This window comes from Lolium perenne, chromosome 6, assembly GCF_019359855.2.
Source record: "Lolium perenne isolate Kyuss_39 chromosome 6, Kyuss_2.0, whole genome shotgun sequence".
In the NCBI taxonomy this organism is placed as follows: Eukaryota; Viridiplantae; Streptophyta; class Magnoliopsida; order Poales; family Poaceae; genus Lolium; species Lolium perenne.
In genome coordinates, this window is record NC_067249.2 from 50399691 (window position 1) to 50411194 (window position 11504).

An 11504-nucleotide genomic window follows, 5' to 3' on the forward strand; every position below is an offset into this window, starting at 1 on the left:
AACTAGTTAAGCCCCAACACTAGAATCTTCTGATTAATCAAACGAGCCCATCTTTTGCTCCCACATACGAGCCAAGGACTGCTGGCTAGTTGGTGTGCCTCAGCTGTTCTATCTGGACCTAGAGTCCTAGAGAGCCTCAGAGTAACCCATCAGCACTCCACTATCTTCCATGTGAAACTCAGCAAACGTCGTTGTTGCCTAGTCCCGTGCACGAAATGTTATTTCTTCCCTAATGTCTCCTATTCCTAGAGAAGACGTATGATTACCATACTTCACTAGTTTATATATCCTTCATTTTTCTAATGTTGTACTGGTGCCTGGGCGTTATTTTTTACCCCTTCTACACCTTACTCCTCGTTCAAAAATATGTTTGTGTGTTGCTTTGAGGATTTGGAAAACCAACTAGTAACACAAGGTGCAATCGAGACTGGTTGTGGCTCTTGATATACTAGTCAAATATGTGAACTCTGATGATAGTATCCCACACACGTATTATTGCTTGGTAGGTATATAATTGATCGGTTTTGAAAACGCTTCAGATGACAAGGACAACACAACCAATGTCTGCAATCAAAGTGCGACCAATCGTGTTATCTTCCTGGATTTCAATCGACGAGAACCCTTGGATCAGTTTAACGTTTGCAAATATGTCTTGTTTTCCAAAACACTACTGGAAAAATCTAATTCAGGTTCAGCAAGCATCTCAAATTATATAATGAAAATGATACTAAATTAGTATGGATTTTCCGACATACTTAAAATATAGTTATCTTATTATGGTTCTAATCAAGTGTTGTTTGCAAGCCTTGTTCCCGGTTAAGCTTGTACCTCAAATCAATCTCTCTTCTTCCCACATCTCCTCAGTCCTCACCCGAACTAGTCGAACCTATGCTTGTCAAGTATGCCATCACGCTTCCCTCTGGCACGAACCATGGAGTGGGCAACACCCGCTTCTTACTTTCATCTAGTCGTAGATGGCACCACCACCACGACCACCAAGTCATTGCTGACGAGATCCAGAACTGCGAGTCATTGCGTCCCCTAGCAAAGGATGAGCGGTGACGTTGACAAAAGCTACCTCCCAGTTCAGTTGCGATGAAACCATCAAAGTGATGCCTAGCTCTGAGCAGCAAAATGTATTTCTTCCCCAACGTCTCCTATTCACATAGCAGATTAACTATACTTCGCTAGCTCTGTGTCCTCCATTTTTTTGTTGTTGTATTGGTAGTTGTGCGTTATATTTTCCTTCTACACCCTACTCACTCATTCTCCTCGTTCAAGCAAAGTTTGCGGGTGGCTAGGCAAACTAACAAGCAACAAGGCGCAAGGGAGAGTACTCATGGTGATTGTTGATACTTGCGAAATAAATAGTGGTGCTATCTCTCATGATGGTATCTCGGGCACATATTATTACGTGGTAGGTAACACTATATTGCGTTTGCGTATATCATTGATCGATCTGGAAAACGTTTCTGATAATAAGGACAACTACAACTAATTTATGCAATCAGAGTGCGATGTCAGATATCAGTCAAAACCAGTTGTTTGGGTAACTCGAGAAACTCCCTCGGAAAGCCGATCACTAATTCTTACAATTAACTCTTCAACAACAAAGTCGAAGGTGAAAACAGAGAGAAGGGTCTAGATAGAATCGAATCTTGGGAGTTCTGTACACGGATATAAATTAGGTTTTTGACACCTTTGTTATAGACAAAGGCATTATTTTGACGCTCTAAGTTACTATTTATTTATTTGCTTGTACCCCTATAGACCATTTCACAAACATTATTTCCTTACACACTCACAGCAGAAGAGATTTCATAAAAAGGATTATCCATCACTTCCACTGAGAAAGAAGGAACAAAATATGTTACGGAGAATACACTACTGGTGGATTTTCAACCTCCCAGCTCCTGCTCAACTAAGGCAACTGCACTGTGTACATCTAGTTTCTCTGTCTCGTCTTCCTTGCAAACAAATAGAACATTTTCAGCATTTCACTGTACATAGGTTTACACGAGTCTATTTTCTCCCCAGGGCCATATTACAACTTACAGCATCAGCAGAATGAAATAAGGTTACATACAATGAATACATATGCTGCTGGACTAAGAACCAACGAACCCTACCTAGAACAGCCAGTGCTTCTTTTTAGACTTCCGCGTCGGAAGATCTGCCAAAGAATATATTATATGATGAGTGCAAGCTCATGTCAACTGGGCCTACTAAACGATGACATACATACTCCATTCGAAATTTTCAAATGTAAGCACACAAATGATGTTGTTACAAGCGGCTGGTATCAACGAGCAAAAATACTGCTCACCTTCATTTGCATATAAGGAATTGTAGTGTACTTCGCACCAGAAACTTAGCCAAAGCTCTGCAAGAGGGAACAAGGGTATGATAAGTACCTAATTTACTACAACAAAGGGTTGCCACAGTAACAGAGTAGTTCATAATTAATAGGACATTGTAAGTCCGACATGGAACAGAATAAGCCAGCTTTGGGAAAAGCAAGTTCTCAGCTCTAACCTCTTGTAGGAGCAACATCCCTGGGGACTATCTCGATTAGGCATGTGTCTCTAAACGACGTCAGCAGGCAAATTTTGGCACCAAACTGATTTAACAATAAAAAGGTATCAGATAAACTAAAACTGATACACGATGCCTCTTAGTATTGAAACAATTGGGTACTGGTAGCTTGGACTTCTGTGGCATTCATATATTGAAGTGGGCCATATTATCTAAACAATATAAAAGTGCATCTCATTAACAGAAGATGTAACTCCAAAATGAAGTGTAAGAAGCATTAAAGGGTGAATGATAGCATGCGTGGTCATCTTAAAAAGATAAGCAACTGAGTATGAAAAACATGATGTTGCTTGCCAATTTAGATGCACGAAGATCATATATAGGGATAAAACACACATTTGGTAGTCTACCAAACCAACTATAATAACAAAAAACAATCTTTGTTAGATATTAACCTTGTCATTTTGTTAGAAGAGAATTAGTGGATACTTGAGAGTTAGTGATACTGTGTGAGTGTTGCATGTGCCAGTGAATAGCTTCATGAATTAGGGGGTGCATGACCGAGAGTAGTAGTTCTAGCATGGAGCTGGACTCATATAGGAGTGTTTGCATGTGGTTGAGTCATAGGTAGTTGCCGAGGAGTAAGGATCCAGTGATTCAGTCAAGCACACAAGTGTTTAGTTTCTCATGCATTTAGGATCATGCGAGTGGCCAGCCAAGTATTTTGGCCAAGTCAAGTTAGTGGCCGGTGTGTTAGCTAGTGGTTAGTAAATGGAGAGTTTAGTGGAGCTAGTGGCTGTGTGTGCGGCTGGTTACATGTGTGCTAGCCTATTTAAGTTGTAACCATGTTTGTGTGTAATGAATAAGAAGAGAAAAATGTAGTGCATGTGACCGGGAGAGAAAGGCAAAGCTAGTTTTCTCCTTGGTGAAGTTTGTGTGTGTGTTCGTGTGTGTTTCTTCCTTGGCGCGTGTGCTTGTGAGACACAAGTGTGTGTGTTTTGTTTTTTGAGAGAGAAACAAGAGAGATTGAGAGAGTGAGTGGTACAAGATGCAGCTGCAACAATCTTATTAAAGCAATGAATACATAGTTATTACTACCAAAGTAAGTAAACAATATATTACTAGCTTCATATTTTTAAAAGGCATTTTATTAGAAACATAAAAATATCTGACTCAATCTACAAGTACTATATGCCACAAGTACTCGTATAAAAATAACCAGCCATCTTAGAAGTGTTATGGTACCCGGTCTGCAGCTGCTTGTAAGGTAACATGATCTCCCCATTCCCCAGATCTACAGAATCAAAAACAATATAGCTACGAATAAGGAGATGAGCAACAAGCAGAACTTTAAACGTGATTAGACTCTCAAATCTGCTATGGACTGGAAGCACATGACCTTTTCATTTTCTTCAAGTAAACCTTGTAGTCCAATGGTACATAGCCTTCATAGTGTTTCCTGAATTCCTTTAGCTAAAACATAGATATGTTGTTTCAGCATAACCACATATCATGAAAGATAGATAGTTATAGACAAAGAGATGAAAATGGTGATTAACCTGCTTGACTACTGACTTCCTCACATGTCTGTGATAGTCAGGATTGCGGAATATCTGATCTGCCAGAGCTCGAAACTGTAGATAAAACACGTAAGAAAAGTAAGAAACATTGAAGGTACAGTAAAAAAAAGTCCACCTGGAAGATGAGCTGTAAAAATATATTATAAGATACTTATGGGAAGAAGATACCGAAAATTAACAGTAACTAAATGTAGGATGGATTCAAGGAATGTAGCAGAAAAAAAATCCTCTTAATATTTGGCTTTATAAACACAATATAATCTGTCAAGCATGTAATAAACTAACCTGGCAATTACCATCTCCTTCTATCTGATATTCAGCTAAGCCGTAAGTGCCCAATCTTTCAAAAAGAAGTGTGAGTTAAATGAATCTAATATAAAACAGAGGGGGAAAGCAATAACAAAATGCAACATTTACCTTTCCAATAATGATTCATGGTCTATTGTCGCATTATTAAAATCGGGAATTTTCCCATTGACTCGAGGAGTGTGCTGCAAATAAGGACGGCATCAGTAACTAGATAGGAAGGGGGGGTATTAGAAACGTAAGGAACTTGGAGGATAGTGATTTAGATTCAATAATGAAAATGTATAATACTGCTCTACACTAGACCGTCCATTGTTACAAATTTTTATTCAAGTTTCATTTCATGCCAAACAAGTCAACAGAGATATGGCAGATTTAAAAGGATCAGAGGGCAGCAAAACAATGAAAAAACACATATTCAATAACTGATAGAATTAGTACCGGGAGCGAATCTAAGTGAGACAGACGCTTTCCAAGACTGCGCCCATTGCTCTTTGCCTCAGTTAAAAGGGCACCAACGGTGCCGTCGTCATCGCTCCCCTGAGTACTGGTGCTAATACTTGAGCAGGAGCTTTTACTAACATGATCCTGTGGTTCAGACATGCTATCTCAGAAAGAGCATTGAGAAGGTAGGGGTTCACTGTAGACTGCAAAGAAAGGAAAACAGAGTTTGGTGATCAAACAATTTTAACACTTCAAAGCATGCATCGACATATCACATGGACAACAAGCACAATCATAAAACAAGTTCTTGGTCAGTACATAAGGTTTAATGGCTTCGATTCTAGGGCTGCACATCAGCCATCTAGATATCATTACTGAAGCATACACAGAGTTTGAAGGTGCCCATTTCACGAAGAACAGAGAGCTGGCATACTGAACAGTTAACACGCAGTAATTCATTTTCAAATGCAGGAAATCCTCGCCAAACTGATAACCGATATAGTAGAGTAGGTGCTCACACCACAATCTGTGATGCTACCACTTTTCCTGAACTGAAATCTACTACTAGCTCTCCACTATGTACTACTCGGAGCCTGTGCAGCGCTAACAGTGGCAGACCTAAGCGTCGGGGCATGCGAGTTCAGCTGAACCCCCAAATTCATTTGGAAAAATAAGCTGCCACTATTACTCCACGGAGCAACCGAAAATCGCAACAGAACGGACGAACTGGAGCATCCATCCCAGGGAGAAAATATTTTGATTACAGGTTGCTTGCATCAAAGAAAGTACCAGAAGATACCTCCAAGGACAATCCAGGTAGGTTAGGGTTCCTTACCGACGGCAGAAATGAGTCCGGCCCCGGGTGGATCTCGACTCGGCGCCGGTCCAGTGGAGCGGAGGAGGGAGAAAGGCGAGGGCTTTAGTAGGGGAATTCGTTCCGGGTGGCGTGCTTCTGCGGTAGGAGGCGCGGAAGCGTGCTCGCCGGAGCGAGCTGGAGGATGGTGGAGCGGGGAATTGAGACGAACAGGGAGCGAAGCCAACCGCCGGGAGAGGAAGGAAGGAAGAAGAGAACAGCAAGTGCTCGAGCTGGAGGGTAGTTTTGTCATTCATTTTCGTGAATGCCAAAGCATTTGTTCAGATAATTTTTCAATCTGGATGTTGGAAACACCGAGATTGCACTTATACATCACAAAATGTACAAATATACAGTATACTTATCACTACAACTACAGACTTAAAACTTCGAATTTGACAAAGTCTTCTCAGGTGACTTGCTAGAAAAATGTCGTCCCCCATTAAAAAGATAATTCATAGACGCAACAGATACTCCCTCCATTCAGACCTTTTAGCTTTTATTTTTAAATAATATATCTAAATGTGTTTTAGTGTGTAAACCCACTCGTTTTGGTCCGTATTTAGTCCACATTATAAACTATTTAAAATGTGTCACATTAGTGAAAGAAGTATCAGATTGACATCGTGGCACGATGCATGTTATGTTACTTCGTTCAATCCATATTAAGTGCCACTGATTGCCATGTATCTAACACATTTTACTCGTTTCAGCGATAAATAATACATATATTATTGTGGTCTCTATATGACATCGGCCAATTATTTTGTGTGAAAATATAAAGCTAAAATGCATAAACAAAAATAGCACTTACTAACTAATCCTGTGATATAATTGATGTTAAAATTCTCTAATAGTAAGGGTTAGAAGAAAACGGTTAACGAGGATTTTGAAACAGCCTACATATGTGCTTTGAGGGATAAAAACAAGGTATGATGTGAGATTCACGATTGGAACTTACTCAATTCCAAAATATAAGGCGTGTTTTGACGGTCTGTGTTTGAGCTTTGACAGTAAATGTGATACAGTGCAATATTTACTCGATGGTTACAAAATCACAATCATATGAAAGTGATTTCGGATGTGAATCAACTAGTGTTATTATTGACTATTTGTTGGAGAAAATATGAATTTGATCCGTCAAATTACGCCTAATATCTCCGTTCCACATATAAAGGTGTCAATATGTTTGTCAGTGTGATACGTATAACCTGTAATAAAATCTTCTTTCAACCAACGCAGAGGCAAACCGTAGATGAGTGGCGTGGTCCATACTCCAGTTTTGGCACTTGCAATCCTTCCATCCACACGCTCGTGTACACATTTGTAATTATGTATGTATGCATTCCGTGATCCCTCCATGTGATGGAGAATACATGCTGGAACTTGCAGAAAGTTTTCAATAGTAAGTACCACAGAGCCAGATCTGCTGGTACTTTTGCTATGAAATTTATAAGGAAAACAGACGCCGGGTACCCACAAAAAGAAAAAAAACAGACGCCCGGTAAAAAGAACTATCCAATTTTTCCGGAGTCGAAATGACTTGTTACAGAAATATAGTACTAGTACACTTGCAGAATGGGTATCAGTTTCATATTCTTTTTTGTCAGTGAAGTCCATACAGTTTCTTTCGAAGAACATGCTTCAGAGTTAAGTGTCCTCGTAAAGAGTACCATTTAGCGGAAATTCAATTCGGCTCCCGGGTGCGTATGCTCCCTCTACCAACAAAACATATTTTGAAGTATGAAAAAATTTTGACAAATTTTTTTACATGTACATCTTCATAATATATGTGTATGCGTCAAGTTTCACGAAAAAATAATATTTTTTGTGGACTATGTAAAAAAGAGAAAACTTATCCTGTGAAAAGCATTGTTTTCAGCACTGAATTTTGTCTTTTTTACACACGTCACATGATAAGTTCATTTTTTATGAAACGACTATGTGAGCATGTAGCACGTGAAGATGTATGTGCGGATTTTTTGTTTCAATTTTTTTGAAACTTAAAATATGTGTAAGATTCATTTTAAAATATAGGGAGCATATGCTCCCATGTTCCAAAACACCACTCCCACTATTTAGCAATATAAAGAAGCATGGCTTAACTATGAGAAAGCAATGGATGATCCACCCTTCTCTTTTAGAAAAACAGGACAAACTAATCATAATCAGAGACAGAGAGTGCTAAGCTTCACATGGTATCACTAAACAGCATCTTAATCATGATTCTCGCAGCTTCGGAGAAAGGACACTGCTAATAATCTATAGCTAAGAGTGCATCATCATCAGGTACCATGTGTTCTGCTGAAGAAGCTCTGATATAATATTCTGCTCTTTATAAGTAACTACTGCCAGTCAGTTGACCAAAAAAAATGAGATTCTGATGAGAAGCAAATTAGTTAACTCGATTATTTTTCATCGCTGTTTTTCTTTGTGTATCGGACAATCAATAAATTGAGATCATTACCTTACATTTCTTCATAAATTGTATTTACAGAGGAATTGGACATAAACATGATCATAATATAGCTCAGAGCTTGTTTGAGACAGAAGTGTACAGTGCCAAAGATTTCAATAGCCAAAGAACAACAGTTAGGTATGCTGCCTTATGCTGAGTAGCTCAATGTCGAAGATGACAATACCAAGAGTGGAACCCTCGCCATTAGCGAGGCGCGTCGGGTTGAATATAGTAGTAAACAGTCTCTGCCGATCAAAGAACTGCACATGAAGCAACAGGCAAATTCAGTACCTGATTCAAGTGGGGATTTTCTGAATCTAAACACATCTATATGCATGGTTTAATAAATCACTAAATAAAATAATAGCCTTCTAGGAGAAGTGGAGAACACATCTCTGAATGCATGATCCGTGCAATAGAAAGGAACAAGTTGGAAGTAGGAATTGCCAAGATTGGAGAATCTCCAAATGAGCATGAGCAAAATAAGATAATAAATGTGAAACTCTGGAATTCAGGTAGCACGAGAGTTACATTAGGAGGAATTGGTTCTTGTGATGTGTTTTGGTATCCCTGTGATGGTGGAATGACCACACGACGAAGACCACCGACTCTCATAGACTTCACTGCTGCCTCAATACCAGGTATAACCTGCAGGATCATTTATTAAATTATCGTGGCAAGATTACCAGCCTGAAAAATATTCTAGACAGACATCCCAAGAACTGAGTGGAATATCACATAAACGAGAGAAGCCCATCAAGACCAATATTGATCAATAATTCCTAGCTAACATCCAGAGCTATAACAGTACATTACTTGTTTTAAGGTGCATTCAACGATTCTGGAGCTAGTTTTCAGTTAGGGCATGTTTGGTAGAGGGGTATTTCTTGATAAAGTTTCAGTATTTAGTTAAAATTTTAATTAAATACCAAAACTTTGCAAAGAAAAATCCGCTCCTCTTTGCTATTTAGCCACTGAAACTCTATGTGTATAATTCATTACTTAGGCATGCTTGCAAGAAAGTACAATAGTTTTTAAGAAAAATAATAATAGCAATTAATGTAGCAAGTTTCCTCACAAAAAGGATACAGCAAAGCTCATTATTAGCTACAAAAACAGAAAACTCTCATATTGTTGTGGCCACAAACTTTCACCAATCAAACTCAACTAACATGATGTAGTGTAGTATCAGCACCCTAAGATGCCCTCACTTATTTTTGCAAAGAATTCCAATGAAACTCTCAGCTCACCTTTCCAGATCCGACGGTAAAGACAAAAGGTATAGGATCACCAGTCGCGTCTTTGTGATCGTAAGTTGAGTCGAAGCGCCATCCTTGCTTCGCAGCCAACCTCCCATAATAGTGAATTGCAACCTTCAAACATGCAGGGAACATAAGAACCATAAGAATATACTCCATTTAGTTCATTTTGTACCTACTAAAATTTGCATTATTCTTTTTGCGGGGACAATTACTACGCTACTTGTAAGAAACCCATGCACATCTATGTATCATGATAGCTTAGTATGAACAGTGGTGAGTGGTGAGTGGTGTGTAGACTAGAGCAATTTTTGGTTTTCAAGGTGTAAAGTTGGATAATGGGGACAGGCAAGAAAGGATGCTGGTAATAAGCGCAATTCCACTATTGCCTTCACCTGGTCTCCGTCAGCCGGGACATCGCCGGAACCCTCCCGGAGCTCCAGGGCCTTGACGCCGCCGGAGCTGGGGATCTCAGTGAATCGACCGGCGGCGGCGGAGGCGGCCGCCGTGGGGAAGACGGATGCGGCGGCGGCCAGGAAGAGGTGCCTTCTTGTGGCCGTGAGTGGTGATGCTGCAGCTAGGGTCACGGTCTTTGTCTTCTTGGGAGGCGGCGGCGCGGCACCGGCCACCGGGGCGGCGGCAGCGATGACCATGAAGGCCGCTGCTATATTTTCGTTCGCTTCTGGATTTAGCTTTGATTTTTTTCTCACCTATTTTCCATCCATTTTCCTCGAGGGCCTCGTTTTTTGTTTTCTTATTAAAAGAAAATGACAAGAAAAGGAGAAAAGAAAATCTCTACTATTAAGAGCAAACTGGTGAATGCCTGGTGTCACATTTTCAGGATGGACAATAATACCCCCACGTCACAAAGAAAACGCAACTAACAAAACGCATCACAGCCAACCCACACATTTTCTAACAGATCGCAACTATATTTTGGGATCGTAACAAACCAGATGAGTCTATACACCTAATACCCGGTGGCCCCTTTTTTGGTAGGCAGTTCTTCTATGATTGCCATGCACTTGTTCCCCGGTGGAAAACGAACTTCTCCTTGACAACTGGTGGTTACTTCATTCATCAGTGAATCGTCTATCTCAGACGAACGACAAAGAGTCACTAGCAGGTGGATTTACATCAAATCAGGCTTCCTCGCACTCCCCGATACCAAGCCGAGCAGTCTCCACCGCCATGGCGCCACCAGCCCATGGAAGATACTAATACAAGCGCTGAGCGGCGTCCGCATGGGCGCGCCAAGCACGCGACACGTCCGGGTTAGCGAAGGTAGTGTTTCGGTCAATGGTCATCGTCGTCATGTTGGAGCGGCGAAGACCCGATTCAAGGTCGTGCAATGATGAGGCCAATACCGTCCGCACTCGACACACAACAGTGGTAGTACGTGGAGCATGGTGATCGATCTACAGGCAGGATGGGTGGCCGGCCGCAAGTAGTTGTGGGCACCTTCGATGACGGCAGTAGATCGAGGATCGAGTTGTTGTACTGTCGTGTAATTCAGCTTGATCCTCTTCCTATACATGCAATTATTTTTAAAGATTCGTTTTGACAAGTATTGGTAATGTTTAGATTAGTACGTCACGGGAATGTTGATCCAGCGTCAGCTCATTAATCAAAGTGTATTTGCTAAATAGAGTTAAACACTCTCAACAAACTGATCCAAAAAATTAGTCCCACCCATCCAACTTATCCGTCAGCGTAGAAAATTAATTCCAAACGACCAAAATTCTGGAAACATGGCTCCCGCAACTTCGTCATCTCTCGGCCTCACCAATCGATCTATCCTATCCAGAGAAAAAGGAGACACCAACTGGCCGGAGTTGACTCGAGGGCTGAGCAAGTGGAGCCGTGGAGGTCCCATGGGATTCGCGGACCTCTTGTACTGGAAAGCCGGGAAGGCGGTGCCAGACTCGGACGGTGACATGAACGCGGACGCTAGGGAGGGTGGTGCGGCCGGTGCCGGCGAGAGCAGCAGCAGGCGGGAGGACCAGTTGCACGATGCAACATGGGACCGCTTTGATGTGCGCCTTGCCCGGCACGAAAATGGGTGGTGC

General features: G+C 41.0%; 2 protein-coding genes across 2 annotated transcripts; both read right to left on the bottom strand.

Moving 5' to 3' along the window:
* Positions 1–1940: 1940 nt before the first annotated feature.
* On the bottom strand, positions 1941–5958 carry LOC127307948 (OVARIAN TUMOR DOMAIN-containing deubiquitinating enzyme 11). Its single transcript, XM_051338709.2, has 10 exons — positions 5701–5958; positions 4863–5068; positions 4533–4606; positions 4401–4455; positions 4095–4169; positions 3935–4008; positions 3781–3829; positions 2536–2620; positions 2327–2383; positions 1941–2173 (listed from the first exon to the last, which is right to left on the bottom strand). The coding sequence occupies exons 2-10, from the start codon at positions 5022–5024 to the stop codon at positions 2130–2132; spliced, it is 675 nt and encodes a 224-aa protein (XP_051194669.1). The 5' UTR covers positions 5025–5068; positions 5701–5958; the 3' UTR covers positions 1941–2129.
* A 2210-nt stretch (positions 5959–8168) lies between these two features.
* LOC127307949 (peptidyl-prolyl cis-trans isomerase FKBP17-1, chloroplastic) lies at positions 8169–10156 on the bottom strand. The gene is made up of 4 exons (XM_051338710.2): positions 9831–10156; positions 9427–9549; positions 8708–8824; positions 8169–8436 (listed from the first exon to the last, which is right to left on the bottom strand). Exons 1-4 carry the CDS (start codon positions 10086–10088, stop codon positions 8311–8313), a joined length of 624 nt encoding a protein of 207 aa, XP_051194670.1. The 5' UTR covers positions 10089–10156; the 3' UTR covers positions 8169–8310.
* Between the last annotated feature and the right edge of the window lie 1348 nt (positions 10157–11504).